Source organism: Trachemys scripta, chromosome 1 (genome assembly GCF_013100865.1).
Source record: "Trachemys scripta elegans isolate TJP31775 chromosome 1, CAS_Tse_1.0, whole genome shotgun sequence".
NCBI classification, from domain to species: domain Eukaryota; kingdom Metazoa; phylum Chordata; order Testudines; family Emydidae; genus Trachemys; species Trachemys scripta.
In genome coordinates this window covers 306,138,698-306,158,795 of record NC_048298.1, presented here as the reverse complement: position 1 = coordinate 306,158,795, position 20,098 = coordinate 306,138,698, and the positions used below count along the sequence as shown (strand labels likewise).

Sequence of the window (20,098 nt, the reverse complement as noted above, 5' to 3'; positions counted from 1 at the left end):
TTTCACTGGGCTGGGGGCAGGGGGTTGGGGTTCGGGAGAGGGTGTGGGTTCTGGGCTGGGGCCGAGGGGAGTTTGGGAGGGGGCTCTGGGCTGAGCCTGGGGCACAGGGTTGGAGTGCAAGATCTGGAAGGGAGTTTGGGTGCAATCTACGGGTTGGTGATCACTGTCTTAGGCTATGTCTACACTACTGCTGGATCGACTGCAGATCATTCTCCGATCAACCCTGGTACTCCACCCCGAACAAGAAGAGTAAGGGCTTGTCTCCACTTACCAGGGTATCAACGCATGGCGAACGATCCACTGGGGGTCGATTTAGCGGGTCTAGTGAAGACCCGCTAAATTGGCCACCGATCGCTCTCCTGTCACTCTGGTACTCCACCGGAATGAGAAGCATAAGGTAAGTAGACAGGAGAGTTTCTCCCGTCGAAACAGTGCGGTGTAGACAATGCATTAAGTCAACCTAAGCTACGTCGAATCTAGCTACGTTATTCACATAGCTGGAGTAGCATAACTTAGGTCAAATTACTGCGGTAGTGTAGATATAGCCTTAGTTTAATCAACACCAGTTGTAATACTCCAAAGAAGTAGGGAAGAAGAATGGTCAGGGTGGATCTGCAGAGGCCATATGTTTAGAATGCTCCAGTTACTGGCTGCTAAGTAACATCCTTCTTTCTTCCTTACAAGTTCGCCTCTGCAGGTCCCCATTACAGTTAATTATATAGCAGTAGCAACCCCAATAAGCAGGAGAGGAAATGAAGAATAAAAGACCACTCTCTTGAAAAGTGTATGTGATTTGGCTTCAGAGCCGTAAAAATGTGAATTGCATTCCAAGCAGCAGTCTCACAAATCTCAGAAACTGATACATTATGGAGATAATGTATGGAAGTGGCTATTCTAGTAGAACCAAGTATTTTTTGTGTTTCTTGAATAGAAATTCACTGCTCCATCAGACTTAGAACCACTGTTGTGTTTTTTTTTGTTTTTTTTTTTGTATTAATCTCTGAGGCAGGTAAGAGGTTTTTGTTTTGTTTTTGTCCAGTGCAGTAGTCTCCCATCACCACCCTCTACAGGCCACTTAGTGAATTACACTGATGATGCTTCCCAGGCTATACTGCCAAAGCTAAGAAGAATAAGAAAAAAAGTTACAGGAACAGATTAGATCTTCAAACATTAGGTTTCACATTTTCCCCTAAAAAAGTGTATGTGAAACAAAAGCAGATTTGTCATCTGTTAGAAAACCAGAAGAGAAAAATCAGTTGCCGTCTCAGTGCAGCCAGACATTCAGAAGTTGTCAAACACACTGAGTCAAAGCAGGTCCTGACAGGAAAGCAAATTCCCATTCAGAGAAGACAAAATTAATAATTTTAGTGTTCTCTATTATGGCAGTCTGCTCTTCAAGCTTGGAACTATTTGTAAGCAGCAAACAATAAAAAAAGAGCAATTGGGAAGGAAAAGTGAAAAAGATGTCTGTCAGTTCTGTAACATGCAAGACACTTTCCCTAGAAACTGAAAGGTGATTTGGTAAGGACTTGTAACACTTCTCGAAGGGTTCCATTTTTCCACAGTAACCAGATCAGGAGTTTCTCATGGAATACTGCATCAGAAAATGGAAACTACATGGATGAAGCAGCAGGCAAAACTGGGAGAAATAGGGCACATGGCGGAGCCTAAAAGTTACATTTTCAAGAAACTATAGCTTTATGAAAACCATCTGGTAGGAAGTCAGGAATGCCTTGTGTGTTCAGTCTCAAGGACTTGTCCACCATGAATACCAGCTCCTCCAAATGGTTGGTAGAAGATTTTCTGAATTTCTAAGGGAAATCAATCAGTACCCAGGCCTAACCATGTTTTACATTCAAGTTCCATGCACCAAGCCTCAAATATTATTGATCCAGGTAGACTGAGGTGCCAAGAGATTGGAAGCATCCAGGAAGGACGTGCTGACAAGCCAAGGACACTGGGTTAGTATAGTGTGATTAGGACTGCTGAAGCTCCATGCTGGCTAATCTTTTCAGCTATTCTGGATCTGATGAGAAAAGCATTTTTCCCTCAGACAGTGGAATGATAGGATGTCTATGCTCACTAATTGTGGCTGCCAACATCAGAAGCAGAATCAGTTATCTTTCTGTTGGACTGGGTTGCAAACAGATGAGCTTGCACACAGAACCACCTCAGTGCAATCTGATCAAAAAGTTCTGTTTAGCTCAGGGGTGGGCAAACTTTTTGGCCCGAAGTTCACATTGGGTTTGTGCAACTGTATGGAGGGCAGGGTAGGGAAGGCTGTGCCTCCTCAAACAGCCTGGGCCCCACCCCTTATCCACCCCCTCCCACTTCCCGCCCCTTGACTGCCCCCCTCAGAACTCCCAACCCATCCAACCCCCCCTGCTCCTTGTCCCCTGACCGCCCCCTCCTGGGACCCCTGCCCCCTATCAAACTCCCATGCTCCCTGTCTCCTGACTGCCCGAACCCCTGTCCACCCCCCACTGACAGACCTCCCAAGACCTCCCATCCCCTATCCAACCGCCCTCTGCTCCTCGTCCCCTGACCACCCCCTCCCGGGACCCCCCGCCCCGAACTTTCCCCCAGGATCCCACCCCCTTATCCAGCCCCCCCCCCTGCTCCCTGTCCCCTGACTGCCCTGCCGACCCCTATCCACATCCCTGCCCCTTGACAGGCCCCCTGGGATTCCCACCCCTCTCTGTTCCCCATCCCCTGACTGCCCCTCCACAGAACCTCCACCCCCTCCTCCCTGACTGCCCCCCAGGATCCTCTGCTCCCTTACCCAACCCCCGCACTTCCCGCCCCCTTACCAGCAGCAGTTTGCAGCCGCGACACCCGGCCATAGCCAGCTGCACTCCCCATGCTGCCCAGCGGGAGCAGCGGGCCAGAGCGGGGAATGCACGGCGGCGTGGCTGTGGGGGAAGGGGATAGCGGGGGAGGGGCTGGGGACTAGGCTCCCGAGCCGGGAGCTCAGGGGCTGGACAGGACGGTCCTGCAGGCCGGATGTGGCCCATGGGCTGTAGTTTACCCATGTCTGGTTTAGCTTCCATTCTCCCGTATCCAGTTGGCAATGGCAAAGTCAGTAAGCGTGACCATTGGCCTTGCTGAAAATGTATGTGGCTCTAAAAAACTGACCCATGTGTTCCAAGTACAGAAGTATCTTTCTGACCTCTCTGTTCAGGCTTTTGCTTTTGTTCTGCCTTGTCAGTTGAGATAAGCCATAGTGGTTCTGCTTTTGCGCTCCAAGTGACTGGCTATGATTCTTGGAAGGACTCTCAGGAGGCAACACTGCCTGCACCTCAACAAGGCTGATGGTCTTCTCAGGAAATCAACACTTTCCCGGTCCCTGAGATCCCATTTGAGCTCCCCCAACCCAACAGGCTTGCACTGGTAATAGGTCAGACTGCTGGAGATCTAATCAAATTTGGATTTTACCTTGAGTCTAAATCAGTGGCTCTCAAACTTTTGTACTGGTGACCCTTTTCACAAAGCAAGCCTCTGAGTGCGACACACCCTTATAAATTAAAAACACTTTTAAATATATTTAACACCATTATAAATGCTGGAGGCGAAGTGGGGTTTAGGGTGGAGGCTGATAGCTCGCGACCCCCCATGTAATAATCTCGCGATCCCCTGAGGGGTCCCAACCCCCAGTTTGAGAACCCCTGGTCTAAATGGATGTAGATATGTGGTGTGTCTAGCTTCAGCCTTTCAAAGAATAATTTAAAAAAATTAGAATGCTACATTTCCAATCAGAACACATGGAGGAAAAAAAAAAAACTGTTCTACATACTATAAGCATTAAAAAGTGATTAAAACCAGTTTGACTACTAGTATAACTTTCACAAAAAAATGCAACTCTGGGCTAAGACCAAGCATGGAAGATTCCAGCCCAAAAGAATCAAGAACAACCAAAAATGGAAGGTTAGAATGGAAATTAGTATTGAATATAGCATGCTCTTCTTGCACCTTCTATTACACTGCTCTACAGACAAAATGCTTCTGAAATAAATGTAGTCAAACTTTACTAATTCTGGGTCACTGAGAACGAAAATGATGCTTAAAATTGTTGATTGGCTCTAGTTTTCAAGATATGCTATTGGGTCAGTATATACGACCCTTGACTAGGGAATGGCGGAGGATAAGTGAGTTATAAAGGGAAGAGATCTCAATTTAAACCAGAAATGACTAAAATACATCTTTGACTGGATCTATGAATAAATCTATGACTGGGTTTGGACAGTACTTGCTTTTTAGGCAAAACAATGAATGATGCAATCTGAAGCTGGTATTGCGTCATACATGATATGAATTGCATCATGTTATTCCTAGAAGTCATGGATGATGCAATCATAACGAAGCTTACATCACTCTGCTGAACAAATTGCCCTATATCAGCTCTAGAAATCATACAGTGTCATGCTCTCTTATTTGTCAGTGTTTGATTTTGCAAAGGAACACATTTCTGTTTAGCCAAAGGGAGCAGAGATGCCTCGTACTTGTGTGAACAGTGCAGATAACTTGTGCTATGTTTGTGGTGAACTGACTTTTGCATCACAAAAGCGCAGTGTAACCACTATGCTTAAGAAAGCCTATCACCTTTATTTTGGCTGCAAAATTGGAGATCAGGACAAGAGGTGGGCCCCACACATATGCTGCAACACTTGTGCAACAAATCTTCGCCAGTGGTTGAACAGGAAAAGGAAATCTATGCCTTTGGCAGTGCCAAAGATTTGGAGACAGCCAACAGATCATACCAGCAATTGTTACTTCTGCATGGTGCCTCCAGTTGGGAAAGGTGTGTCAAAAAAGAAAAAGTGGACTGTGCATTATCCAAACATTCCATCAGCTATACGCCCAGTACCCCACGGAGAAGGACTGCTGGTTCCTGATGCACCAGAATCATTCTCACTTGAGTCAGACGAGGAAGAGGATGAAACTTCTGGTCCTGAACAATCAATGTCACAGGACCCACATTTTCTTCCATCCTCCTCCTCTGAACCACACCTCATAACACAAGGTGAACTGAATGACCCTGTCAGGGATTTGGAACTACCCAAGAGTAAGGCAGAGCTGTTGGGCTCCAGACTACAGCAGTGGAATCTCCTGGCAGGTGATGTTAGGGTTTCCATGTTCCGTGACTGTCAAAAGGATCTTGTCCCATTCTTCTTCATGGAAGGTGATCTTGTAGCCTGCAACAACCTCGATGGTGTGATGGCAGCCCTCAACATCGTTCACGATCCAGATGAGTGGAGACTGTTCATTGATTCATCGAAGACGAGTCTTAAAGCTGTTTTACTGCATAATGGCAATGTTTTGCCATCAATTCCAGTTGGTCATGCAGTCCATATGAAGAAAACCTATGACAACATGAAACAACTTTTGAGGTGCATAAACTATGACCAACATCAGTGGCAGCTTTGTGGCGATTTGAAGGTTGTTGCTCTCTTGCTTGGTCTGCAGACTGGATACACAAAGTACTGCTGTTTTCTCTGCGAATGGGATAGTCGTGAAAGAGATTCCCACTACATCAAGAAAGATTGGCCACTCTGACAGTCATTGGAGCCTGGGAGGAAAAGTGTTCGGCATCCACCACTTGTTGAATCAAGGAAGATTTTGTTACCACCCTTACACATCAAGCTGGGTCTGATGAAGAACTTTGTCAAGGCCATTGACAAAACACAAGCAGCTTTCAAGTACCTCCGTGAAAAATTTCCAAGGTTAAGTGAAGCTAAGATAAAGGAAGGTGTCTTTGTTGGTCCTCAGATTCGTGAACTTCTTTGAGATGATGCATTTGACCATGCACTGCGTGGGAAGGAAAAGACGGCATGGAAAGCCTTCCAGTTAGTGGCAATAAATTTTCTTGGAAACAACAAGGCAGACAACTACAGGTTGTTGGTGGAAAACCTCCTCGAGGCATACAAAAGCCTTGGTTGCAACATGTCACTAAAGATACATTTTTTGCACTCTCATCTAGATTTTTTTCCACCGAACTGCGGAGCAGTGAGCGACGAGCACGGCGAGCGATTTCACCAGAACATTGCAACAATGGAGAAACGCTATCAGGGCAAATGGAGCCCATCAATGCTTGCAAACTATTGCTGGACAGTGACAAGAGATGCTCCATTTAATGAATACAAGAGACAAGCCAAGAAGCGCCGAGCAGACACTGAATAGGACTAAACTATGTACATAATAGTTTTTTGCCTTTTGTTTCATAATAAATTTTATTTATATAACCCTTTTGGTGATTTTTGAAGTGTTACATAAACAGGACAGGTGAAATATTATCATGTAAAGCAACCATAAACACATGAAAAGACCTAGGTTTACAATTTATGATTCAAACTCTACTATCTACACAATATACATAGACATAAAATGTAAAAACAAATATCTTAGAAACAGTAGCCAATCAGTTGTTTTAATTGTCATATTTGAATTCAGCACATCAAAATACATAATAAATAGCACATTTTATCGCTGAAGCAGACGACTTCTCAAAAATTGTAGACCAGTGTTACCCATCTGGGTAATTATACGTCCACCCCACCTCCATCACAATAGTATGTGAGCACATAAATGTTGCACCGCAGCCAACGGATACCTTTAAAACAGATGTTACCTAATTTCTTAGAACCACAACATTTGCTATTGTTAAAAGATACATGTTACAAGTTACAATTCATGCAACAATGGTAAAAATGTATAGGATTCTGATTTCACTGTATCTGTTAAGACTTAGTTAATTGTCAGTTAAACAGGATGTTTCAGAACTGATTAAGCTCCACTGCATTAATTAAAGCAAACAAGTAATCTGTCAAAACTATTAAGTATCTAAAGTAGGAAAAATCCCAGAGATATTTTCAGAGGTATGCCACACAGCATGTTATGCTAAATATAGTCTAAATGGTGTGCTATGTTGTACAAAATATTCATTACAAATTAGAGAAATATTTACAGAGAGACAGAAATGATCTGAAGAATTCTTGAGACTTGTTCATATGCATAAAGAAGAAAAGTAACTTCTATTTCTAATCTTATAAATATCATGGTAGTATGTCACAAAACTGGAATAGTTAGCTAAAGAAGGAACTGCTGTAAATTTCTGAAATTCTAAGGCAGCCCACGTTTATACAAGCATATTCTTGTTATTAATAACCAGATATTTCCATTACTTGCATTACAAGTATTCTGTACGTGTACAATATATATTCATTCATTTCAAAGAATCCATTTTCCATTCAAATGCCATTAAACAACAAATAACTTTCACACTTAAGTAACTTAATCCTTCAAGATGTGCGTTGTGAAAGATTAGTTGTAAGCAAGAGGCAAACAATCTGAAGTCTGAGTGGTTTCATTGTTCACACTATTTTTGTTCAAAATGTTTTGCTTTTAAAATGTGCTTTTATTCAATCAAGAAGTTACATTATTGGCAACTGCTGCTTTCCAGAAAGCTGCATAGTTAAGAACTGTAGTTTTCACTCCTCATTCCCTGACAAATAATTTTCCTTAATCAACATAAGTGCCTTGTTTAAGAAAGGTAAGAATTTTGATTCTGCATCATTCTTTAGCAAAACTCAGCAGAACCATGAAAGCAAAAAAGAAAACAAAACCAGAAGCTCACTACAATCTCATTGTTGTCTCTAGCAACCTGCCTGCTCTGGGAGCAGACCTAACTACAACCTTGTTTAAATATTGTTGTTGCTAATACAGTTCTAGCAAAGTTTTTATGACCAGAGGGGAAAGGGACTCTAAAACAAAACCGAACAAAAACTCCAGAAGCAACGAACTCTGCTGGCTGAACCATATTACAAATTTACTCTTAGGTAATCCTTACCATTCTTTTATCACATGGTTCTAAAGACAGTTCTCAAACAGAAGCAAACACACATGTTCACACTGGGCAAAGAAACTCTGCAAAATCTCTTAGCAACTCTGTTTCAGAAAGATAGCTCAGGGCATATTTATTACAAACAAGTTTGACTCAAAAGACAACAGTATCCAATTAAGCAAAGCTGTTATCAATACAATAACCTCACATCTAACCCAAAGTCAATTCTTAGCTGCTGCAACAGCTAGCAGTTAAATACACCAAGAAGCAAAAGAGCTGTCTGGCCAAAGGACCAGATGTGATTGCTGGAAAAATATATTCCATTGCTTGGTACCTGGACTCAGTAGCTGCTAAAGTACATCTCCAGGAGTTTATTAGCCTTGACTTCAATACTACAAGATAAACAGTAAACATCAAGGGGTTATACAAAATTAAATAGAACTTGGCAGTATTTCAATTATCTCTGTCTAAAAAGCAATTTTACAATAAGTTGTACTATTAGATAAGCCAGTCAGCTAAAAATCACCACCCCACCATTGCAGATATCCTTTGCAGTTCAGATAACAATGCTAACACAAAAACAACGACAAGTCCTTGCGGGACCTTTGGCCTGGTCTACACTGGGGGCGGGAGAGCTAACTTGGTCTAAGTTACGCAACTTCAGCTACCAAAATAGAGTACCTGAAGTCCACGTACTCAGAGCTACTTATTGCGGTGTCTTCACTGTGGTAGGTTGACTGCTGACGCTCCTGTCGACTCCGCCTACGCTTCTCGCTCTGGTGGCATACCAGAGTTGACGGGAGAGCACTCGGCGGTCGATTAATTGCGTCCTCACTAGATATGATAAATCGACCCCCACTGGATAGATTGCTCCGGAGGTAATTGTAGACATGCCCTTAGAGACTAACCAATTCATTTGGGTATAAGCTTTCGTGGGCTAAAACCCACTTCATCAGATGCATGGAGTGAAAAATACAGTAAGCAGAATATACATCATAGCACATGAAAAGATGGGAGTTGCCTTACAAGTGGTGGTGGTGGGGAGTCAGTGCTAATGAGCCAATTCAATTAAGGTGGAAGTGGCCTATTCTCAACAGTTGACAAGAAGGGGTGAATACCAAGGGACGGAAAATTACTTTTGTAGTGCTAATGAGGCCAGTGTAATCAGGGTGGCCCATTACCTTTTGGTGGGGAGGAAGGAAGAGAACAGAGTGCATCTTTGGGCAAAGAAGAAGTAGTTACTCACCTTGGAAGTGAGTAATGTAGTAATGATGGTTCTTCAAGATGTGTATCCTTATGGGTACTCCATTGTAGGTGTGCTTGTGTCCCTAAGTTGCTGTTCGGAGAACTTCGGTAGCAGTGTCCGTCAGGCCCGCACATGCACTGTGTCTCCTCGTGCTATGCCACGAGGCTAATCAGTGCACACAGGTCAACCCCCCTCAGTTCCTTCCTTACCAGAGTCATTGACAACAACTCCAAATTAGAGGGTAGGAGAGTGGGTTGTTGAGCACCCATAGGAACACACATCTCGAAGAACCATTGTTACTGCACAAGGTGAGTTTCTTCTTCCTCTTCAAGTAGTGTCCCTATGGGTGCTTCACTATAGGTGACTCCAGAGCAGCATCCCTTCTGGAGGACTGGGACTTCAAAGTTGGGTCAGTTATGGATGACAGTACTGTGGAGCCAAAGATGGCATCGGAGGCAGCGTCCCCAATGACTGCATAGTTGTCTGAGAAAGTGTGGACTGATGCCCATGTCGCTGCTCTACAGATCTCTGAGATAGGGACATCCTTTAAGAAGGCGACAGATGAGGAGATAGATCTTGTGGTGTAAGTATGAATCAAGTCTGGAAGGGTCATGCTGCAAATTTGGTAGCACTGTCTGATGCAATTCGAGACCCACTTAGAGAGCCTTTGGGCTGATATTGCTGAGCCCATGGATCTTTCCGCAATGGAGAGGAAAACTCTAGGGGACTTCCTGAAGGCCCTCGTTCAGTTAAGGTAGAATGCCAGGGCTCTTCTGACATCTAGGGTTTGAAGTATAGCCTCCCTGTTTTCTTTGTGAGGTTTGGTAGAAGATTGGAGGGTGAATCAATTGATTCATATGAAACAGAGAGGTTACTTTAGGGATCAATTTTGGATGCCGCCTGAGCATAACCTTGTCCGGAAAGAGTACTGCGTAGGTGGGATGTGCCATCAGGGCTGCTATCTCTCCTATTCTTCTGGCTGAGGTAATCGCTATCAACGCCATTTTCACTGATAGGTATGTCAGTGAACAGGTGGCCATGGGTTCAAAAGGAGGCCTAATCAGTCCTTTCAGTACCAGGTTTAAGTCCCATATGGGGTAGGAACTGGAGGCTCAGAGGAGAGGTTTATTATACCCTTGAGGAACCTTTTTGTGGTTGGTTGTGACAACACGGAGTGCCCCTCTACCGGTTGGTGAAAGGCTGTTATAGGTGCTAAATGGACCCTAAGAGAGCTTAGGGATAGTCGTGATTTTTTAAGGGTCAGAACATAGTCTAGGATGTGTGGAAGAGACGCGGATGTTGGGGAGATTTGTTTGATATGGAGGGATATCTCCACAGACGACCATTTGCCTTGAATCATGAGGCCGTTTAAATGTGTGCCCCATCCTCTGAGTGATGCGTTGGTGTTGAGGAGCAACGATGGTGACGTCTGCGAGAAGGGGATCCCTTTGCACATATTGGCTGGGTACTTCCACCAGTCTAAGGAGTTTTTGATCCTGGCGGGTAGTGACAGGGGTTTGTCCAACCTGTCCCTGTTCGGTCTTTAAACTGACCTGAACCACAGTTGGAGGCAATCCATGTGGAGTCTGACATGTTGTATCACCACCATGTCTGCTGCCATATGTCAACAAAGTTGGAGGCAGAGCCTGGTTGGTATTTGTAGACTACATTGATTGAGGTCTATGAATGCAACTATGGATAGGAACCTGTGTTGCAGTAGAAGGTCTTTGGACTGGAGGGTGTTGAGGTTGGCCCCTATGAATTCCAGGCACTGCACTGGAGTTAGGGTTGACTTCTGGGTATTGATCGGTAGACCCAGTTCTGTGAACAAGTGTATCATAGTATTGATGATTTAGTGAGCCTCCTGGAGAGATTGGACTCTTAGGAGACAATCATCCAGATACAGGTAAATCATTATCCCTTCCAAGCATAAATGAGTGGCTATCACTGAGAGAACTTTGGAAAATACTTTTGGGGCTGATGAGAGCCCTCAGGGGAGGACTCTATTGGTAATGGTTGTGTCCCAGAGCAAACCTGAGAAATTGTCAATGAGCCAGTAGTCATTCTGGAGGTCGAGGGCCAAAAACCAGTCTCCCTGTTCCAATGCTGGGATGATCATCGATAAGGTGACCATCTTGAACTTCTGAGCATTGACAAGCTTATTGAGAGCTCTGAGGTCCAGTTTGGGTCTCCAACCTCCCTTCCTTTTGGGTATTAGGAAATAACAAGAGTAGAACCCCTTGCCTCGTAGATGGTGAGGTAGTGTTCAGAGCAGGAGTCAGACCAGGACGGATACCAGAAGGTCAGAGTCCGAGACAGGCCAGAGGGCAAACCGGGAATCAGCTGTCAGGAGGCAGGCAGGGCCAGGTTACCAGGACATCAGTAGCAGGAAAAGGGATTACAGGAGAAGCAGTCCTAAGCAGGGAGAATCCAGTTGCAGGGACAACTTCCTGTTTCTATGCTTGAGTTGAATAAGAGCTGGGAACCAATCAGGGCCCCCAGCATTCCAATCAATCAATCCCTGGATGGGTGTCCTCTGTTAGAGTTCAACTTCTACTCTGGCAACTGACTGGCATATTACTGGGTGGCAGGTAGGACCTGACCAGCTACTAAGTGCACTATGGACCAGGGTTCAAGACCCACTGTCCCTGACAGCAGCGCCTCACTGTCTATACTGCTATTTATACCTTTGCTAGGGGGTCGTGCAGTGTATATACTCTACACACTGCTGTAACAAGTGTGCAGTGTAGATGTACTCTCCGAGTATGTCTAGACAGCAAAGAAAAACCCGCAGCTGGCCTGTGCCAGCTGACTTGGGCCCCCTGGGCTCCAGCTGTGGGGCTGTTTCATTGCTGTATAGACTTTCAGGCTTGGGCTGGAGCCTCTACCACCCCTGCAGGGTTCTAGAGCCTAGGCTTCCGCCCAAGCCTGGAAGTCTACATAGCAATGAAACAGCCCCACAGCCAGAGCCCCACAAGCCCGAGTCAGCTGGCATGGGCCAAGCTCAGGTTTCTCTTTGCTGTGCAGACATAGCCTCAGTGTACACAACTGTTCCTTACTGTTAAAATTAAAGCATTAAATGTAGCTTATTAACTCTCATTAAAATTCATCCTCAGTATTAAAGCAAATCTCAAGTGAATTAAGCCTTCATATTTTATATACCTCAAAACCCAAATATGTTAAAAATATATTAGAAGCTTATGACGCAACCCAGCAAGTTGAAGTTATCCTTTGATATTTCTTTTACAAGATAGCAGCACAGAGTAAATGCAGTAGGTTCTACAGCACGATAAACAGAGGAACAATAAAATACTTAATTATTGATGTTTTACATATTATGGTTTGCTAATAACTTTTTATTTACACAGCTTGTCTTTCCAGTGAAGTGTTTTGCTTGCTATCCCTGCTGTTGCGCTCATGGCACATAGCCAGGAATATAAAAGTCCTCAAAGCGCTCTCTGCATGTGTTGAGCTGATCAGTACAGGACACCATCCTATGTACAAATAATAAGTCAGGCCCCCAAACCTATTTTACAGATTTATCTATAATTAAAAAACAGAGCAGACTGCTTCCTTAAAAAAATAACTAATAAAATTAAGAAAAAATAAAATAAAAAAAATTGAAATAATCCAGCATGCAGTGCTGCATATGACAGCAAACAAAAGCATTTTTTGGACCTTGCCATTCTGTCTTTAAAGAGTTATCTGCTGTGTCAATATGAAACACAAAATAGGTCTGTTAGGAAGCTGTGCATTTGTTATCAGCTCTTGCTCTTTAAATGGCAGGTCTGTAAATATTTTTCTTCATTATCACCTTGATAGTAAATAACTTTGCAGGTGTGATTTAATCTATACAGAATACCATGATCTCACATTTTTAAGTTATATTAAACAGAAAATCAGTAATAAAAAGCTTATCTACCAGGAAACAAAAGAACAAAATTGGTGAACTAAGGTCCACGAAAACAGGGTTCAAGATCATTTGGGTTGTATTTTATGATGGTTTATGTATTTGCTGTACAGTTTTGTGTAATCTATCTATGCTTTCTTATCATGGAAACTGCTTTATAATAAATCATCATTTATTGCATATTTTGCAACTTTGTCAAAGGGTACACTTAAGATTTTGCTTCAATAAAAAATGCTACCTAATCATTTGACAATCTAGATATATCTATGATAGTTTGATATTTGCCATCTTTAGCTGTAGTTCCAGGCACTTTTGATGTGGCATTGCCAGTCAGAATATTTATCTGTTTACTCAACACCATGTTTACTCCCTCTCCTAAATTTTAATTATGTTTAATTAGAGAAAATATAAAAACATCCAAGCAAAATAGCACACTAAGTAATTCTTCAAATGAAAATTATCAATGAGTGAAATGATGCTGGTGGGTAATGATTGCAAAATTGATTATGTTTAATTATACATTTGTTAGTTATGTGACAAAGGAGGAATTTCATCTCATAATAGTATATTGTTGTACCAGCTGTGAAAATAGAATAGTATATTAAAAGGGCCACAATTAAAGCTGATATGACTAAAAGTTGGCTTTATTAAAAATGTTGGTAACATTAGACCTTCTCTGCTGGCTGACTACAACAAAATCAAGGTTACAAGGTTCTATGTATTCATCGTCCTATGCTGATGGTTTGCTCTGATATTGCAAACAGGCAGGGTACTGATGCACAATATATGAATTCAGCTTTCTGAAGCACTAAGCGAGCATAACATTATTGTATGCATAATACCCTGACCAATCAGGGCACACTACACAGTCAAAATGGAAGGATACGATGCACAGCTGTGAAAAAAAAAAAAAGCTTGCTTTTCAACAGCAGAAGTAACAATTTTACAAGCCATGTGAGCCTCGCTCTGTGTGCTATGAATCCTCCAAAAGCAGGTTAATACAGTTGCCTCTTGGGCTGAGCGGTTAGTTAATATTCAAGGCTTTGCTGGGCTGTTTTCATTAGGAAGAAAAATTGATGATTCTTTGGTGAAATCCTATTTATTTACAAAAAATGTATACAACGTCCTGTTTCCCTGAACATAATAGGAACAGCAACAGGCATTTTCCTTACTCATAACTTCCATATCTGCCTTGCCAGCCAGTCCTATGACCCAAAAGAGCTCTGCATCTCTGCTCCCCATCAGGGCTATGCTCATGACCGCATTTCTGGATTTCTGCTTGTTTCCATTTTGCTTTCTCCCTTTGACACATACACAGCTCCAACCACTCAACGACCCAGCCCTTGCATTTGCAATCAGGTCCCAGGGAAACCCTTTGGCCCACATGGCTTAAATCTTGATCAACCTTGCATACAGCCTTGGGTGGTGACTTCCATTGTCTCCAGCTATTTTACTCCATAAAGGAGCTTAATTGCTTCTTCCATTTAGGCTGAATGAATAGTAGCTAGCATGCCCATCAGCTTTAATTAGGTCTGTAATTACCTAATGACCAAAGACACACTTGATGGCAGCCATTAATAAATTTCAGCATAACAGTAGTATGCACTCTTTAGCTTTATGTAGTATTATCATCTGGACTTATACTAGCCATACCAGCTGCAATGACCCACAGATTCATGAATATCTGTTGAAATAATGAACAGCATCTCTGGTTTGCTCAGCAAATCACTAATCGTTGTGCTCAAACTGCCACTTCATTCTCTAGTTAATGTCTGGTTAACTGATATGGACTGAGAATGACTTTGCCTTCTTTCTCTACTGAAAAGATTCTTAAGCACCCAACTAATGTTCAGACAATAAAATGAGTTGATAGGTTGAACATTCCAACCCCACACTTTAAAAAATAAACTACCTGTCCAATCAAGCAACATCCAGAAAGAATTTTTAACTGCTGGATAGCTCTGATTGTTTTTAAATGGTAAGGGTAGTAAGGAAGATGCAAATTTGCACCATATTTGCATAACATAAGTATATTAGGTATATCTAGGTTCTGCTAGATAGAAAACAGAATACTTTACATTTGCATAACTTTTGGAGGCAAATGGCAAGCTTGCTTTCCCTGAAGCAACTTATGGGGTAGCTATTCATTTCCATTCCTCCGATGGGATAAGGATCTTCTTTTTCTTGTCTTCACTACCAGGGTAAGCTGACCTAAGTTACGCTACTCCAGCCACGTGAATAACATAGCTGAAGTCAACATAGCTTAGGTCAACTTACCCCTGTGACTTCACTGTGCTGTGTCAATGGGAGACGCTCCCCCATCAACTTACCTTGCTCTTCTCAGGGACCTGGAATACTAGAGTTGACCAGAGAGCGCTCTGCCATCGATTTAGCGGGTCTTCACTAGACCTGCTAAATCGACACCACTGCAAGGGTGTCAATCTTCCCAGTCATGAAGACAAGCCTTCAGTATCTCCCTCTCTTTTGGGAGTGGTAACTACTGCCTGAGGGTTTTGTAAAAACAAGGGCAATCTCTTAACTACTAGGGATCGATCTGCTGAGTAGGGAGGAGACTTGCTCTCCTTCATGTTGCTGTATGAATGTACAGCAAAGCTTAGCAGTCACTTTCTGCTCAGCAGATTAAGATGATCAGCCCCTAGTCTAATTTTGCATGAGTATGTGTTACATTCTCTCTCATTCCACACCTCGACAGGGATCAGAAAACCAGACAGCTGGGATAGGAGGAGTGAGAGAGAGAAGAGGCTATAATCTGTGAGGAAAGGAGACAGATGAGTACAAAAGAATGAAGAAACACCAAATGGCAATGGGAGGAATGGGCAGAAAAAGAGTAACAGGTGAGGAAAGGAACAGGAAGACATTTGGTGGGGGAGAAAAGAGTTAGGGCACCCAATGAGAGAAGTCCCATGCTGCCAGGAACGGGGAGGGGGAACACTGCACAATACTCTTCACCAGGAAACAAGAAGGGATGATATCTCCTGAAATTACTAGAAACAGGGAATGAGCATTTCATCTCTCCCCCCTGTCCTAAACACACCAGAAGGGAAAGCAAACACACAAGTCTTCCAACAAGAAGAGAATAACTTCTATATAATCCTTACAATTCTTCCTGGGAGTGGGTGTGCATGTGCATGAATTGCCTTATATAAAAAACATCTCACCGGCTTACTTATTTTTGCACAGCAGGGGAATGCTAACATTTTTGCAGTCTTAGTCTTTAGTATAGGACTGAAATCTGCACCAAAATCCAGTCACAATTCCAGAGTTTATTACACGATTTTACTCTAATACATTTTCTTTTGAAAAAATGCTTATTTTGTGAGGCATCTGATAGGGTAAAGTTTAAGGTGTTGGCACACGCTTTATAAAGCCCTAGACCTGAGAAATCACCTCTCTCCTTGTCCTTGTGACATATTGCCATAGCTGCTCTTAGTCAGAGTTGGATTCCCCTCGTGATAAAAGACAGGGGGCCTACTGGCACAGTGTTTTCAGTGAGGGCCTCAGGAATTTGCTCTGCACCTTGATCCAGCATAGCCTAAACCTGACACACTGTAAAAGCCATGTTTATTTAGCAGGGTTCTTGGGGGAAGGATGAGGGTATGTTACTGGGGAAAGAGGCTTTTCTGGTGTGTTTCTATTTTTATTGTCTACTGGCTGAGGTAAACTTATCTCTTATTTAAGGCTGCCCAATGCCAGAATTAATGTATTTGTATATTAATACAGTATTAAGAAGAATTGATGGTTATTGTAAATCTTATTAATGCCAAGGTGTTTAGAGTTTTTATATGGATGTTCTTTTTTAATGTTAAATCTAAACAAATAAATAAAATAATAAAGAGTTGCTCAATTACTATGATTTTAAACTCAGGATTGTAACAGTCGTGTTCACGTGTAGAATCAAATATTATAATTATATTTTTTGCAGAAAGAGCACAAGTATCTTCTGTACAAATGAGACACAGACTTCCTAAAATTAGCTGTGGATGGTTGGGTTTCCTCTTCAGAATATTAAAACAGATCCAAATGGGACTCCTGAAATATCTTGTCTATATATTTCAGGGATTAATGGGATAGATTTTATGATCAGAACAGAGAGTTCCCCAAAGTAATACTGCCTCATTTAAGAAGTTTATCTTCTTGATATAATTTATATGATTTTGGACTATTTAGTAGATTACCCTCTGTGGGACTAATTCTAAACAAAGAGAACACAGTACTGTTTTTCAGCGATAAGTAGCTGAATATAAAAGAAATCCAAATTCTCAGTGGTAAACTGTGCTATCACTGTCTGAAATTACAAGTAAGAGCACCAAGCATTCTGCAACAATACAGCATAACAAGAAATAAATGCTTATAGTAGTAATGGAGATGTTGGCTGGAGTATCTACATTGATAATAGCAGATAAATAAAAGAATTAATAATAGGTGCACAAGTACTAAAGTTTAGACCTGTCTATCTATGGATTATCTACATCACCTACCACTGTAGCCTGTATGCCATTAAGTAAATTGGAAATCAATAAACTGAAAGTTGAAATACACATTCCTGGAGTTAAAAATACACATTTTTAAACACTGGCTATTCATATCAGCAACAAACATACTGGAAATTAACCTGGCTACCTCTATAAAGACATATTGTCCACATGCAACCTTGTTTAAAAAAAACAGCATTTATACCACTGTTTCAGGTGTAAACCATGAATATGTATGATGCTGGAAGCAACTGCTATTGCTAAGACTGCAAAACACTTCCTATTATAATCTTGCTTTCACACACAACTCTCTGAAATATGCACCTTCTGAGTGGAAATTTTCTATGCTTTTTGTCTTTTAGTGAATGTATTTTATTTGGAAGGTTTATGGAAAATCTCCTCAGCCATTCTAAGTTACTGTAAACTATGGGGCGGGGTGAACAACTTTCCCCATTGAAAAAAAATGTTAATCACACCTTTTTACAAAAAATGAAAACCAAGAGGCTATAGCAACCATTGCAGAAAGCTTTATAAATTGAAACAGTATAGTCAGTTTTGCTTATTTTAAAAGAATGATTTTGATTTTAGAAAGTTAAGAGCATTTGAAAGTTGTGTGTTGGGCAGGTGGGGTATATATTTTTGGTTAAGTAAGAAGGTTAATAAAGTTAATTGCAACCTGCAAGGATGCATAACTTGGAAAGTGCATACTTACCAGAACTATTACGAGATGCATACCCTGCCCCATCTTGTCCCCTTGCTGTCCCTCCCATGTTGTGTTTTTGTACTGTCTATGCAAGTTTAAAGCAACTAAAACCAAAGCAGCTTAACCCAATTTGTGGAAGGCAACAAAGGAGCTGGGGGGCTTTAGGCTGCGTTAAGGATGTTTTAAAATGTATGCATTTATAAACATATACACATGTGCAGTTATTAAAGGGAATACAAAGTGCAATATTAACAACTCTAGTCGTTCTTACCTGTTAAGTATTCTGATTCTCCCAGGAGACTCCCTGACTTTGGGTACCCTTCTCCTAGGCTCTCGGGCAGCTGCCTGTATCTCTCATTTTTATGATCAGGCAGTAGCTTGCTCAGCCCCCTAAAGGGGCCTCATGCAATGGATTTATAGAAAGGCAAAAGGCTACAGAGAGAGCAGCCACGCAGTAGGAAAAAGCCATGGACTAGGAGGAAGCAGGGATTATAGACTGGAGTGAATCACTGCAACTCAGCAAATACAGCCAGGTGCAGCGCACTGGGTGCATTAGAGAGAAAGGGGGCAGTTCATTCTGGAACAGGAGACAGAGTATAACAGGGCCACAGTTAGTGAGGGGAAGACAGTGAAAAGGCAACTCTCTCTGAAACTACAAGGGGGAGCTTTAAGGTGGACATTGTTAATCAGGCTGGGATTTAGCCATGACACTCTGTAACCTTGGGTAAAGGAGGACAAAAGCTCACAAGATCTTTAATTCAGCCCAAGCACTTGATACATAGCACGTTGACTTCTCATTGGATTATAGGATTTTAAAAGAGTTTTGTTTTTTAATCATGTAAAAATTTGATCCATTCCACTGTGTTTTGCACAAATAACAGTTCCCACAGAAGAGAAGTCTACACAAATGACCATCTTTCACTCCCACAACTTCCTTTTTGTGCAAGGGAAAGAAGTCACAGTATCAATTATGGAGATAGCTGGGAGGGGTGTTCTGAACACTGGTGTATTATAACCTGGCTAATTTCTCTGTTTAGATAAACAAGGAAATGAATATTGATCAAATATGCACATTAGGGGTTTAAGTCATTTGCACAAAGACTTTAGATTTCTGAACCTTCAGTCTCAACAAGTATGCCAACTGGTCCCTGTTAAGAGTCTACAAGCGTGTAGTTTATTAATGTTGTTAGCTGGCCTTTGCTGATTTTCATCAGCTAAGGATAGGAACGTCACACAAATCAGTAGTACAATTTACTGAGGAGAAATCAACTTACGGCCGACTTGATCAAACATTACTGAGAACAGGAAGTCTCTAGGTGTCATGTAATATTCTCCATCATATTCCAAGGATGCAAACTTCATAAAGCGCTGTTTTCGAATAGACAGTTTTTCTGCCATCTCCTCATTAGCGACATCTTCCTTCTAAAAACAGGGGGGGAAAACAATGTAACAAAAATATGATTAGGCTTTAGACCATTATCTAGGGTTACCATATTTTGTGCCTCCTAATGGAGGACACTCCCGGGGGCCCCGGCCCCGCCCCCAACCCCGCCCACGCCCCCGCCCCAACTCCGCCCCCTCCCAAAGTCTCCGCCCCCTCCCCTGCTTGAAGCCTGAAGCAGGTAAGGGTGAGTGTGGGGGGGAGGAGGCGCGGCCCAGGCTGGCCCCCGGCGGCTCCAGCCTGGGTCGGCTCGGGCCCTGGCCGACCACCCCCGGCTCCCAGCCCCCCGACCCCGGCCCGGCTCCCAGCGCCGCGGGCCGGCTCCCGGCTCCCAGCCCCCCGACCCCGGCCCGGCTCCCAGCGCCGCGGGCCGGCTCCCGGCTCCCAGCTCCCAGCCCCGCGGGCCGGCTCCTCCCGGCTCCCAGCCCCCCGACCCCGGCCCGGCTCCCAGCCCCCCGACCCCGGCCC

At 42.8% G+C, this 20,098-nt stretch overlaps 1 protein-coding gene across 2 annotated transcripts in view; it reads right to left on the bottom strand.

The window, feature by feature from the left end:
• MICU2 (mitochondrial calcium uptake 2) overlaps positions 1 to 20,098 on the bottom strand; it is a 247,104-nt gene that overhangs the window by 94,122 nt on the left and 132,884 nt on the right. For both annotated transcript variants that reach the window (XM_034758762.1, XM_034758763.1), the window contains one exon: positions 19,464 to 19,611. In XM_034758762.1, coding sequence (XP_034614653.1) covers positions 19,464 to 19,611 — 148 coding nt within the window. The remainder of the gene's footprint in view (positions 1 to 19,463; positions 19,612 to 20,098) is intronic.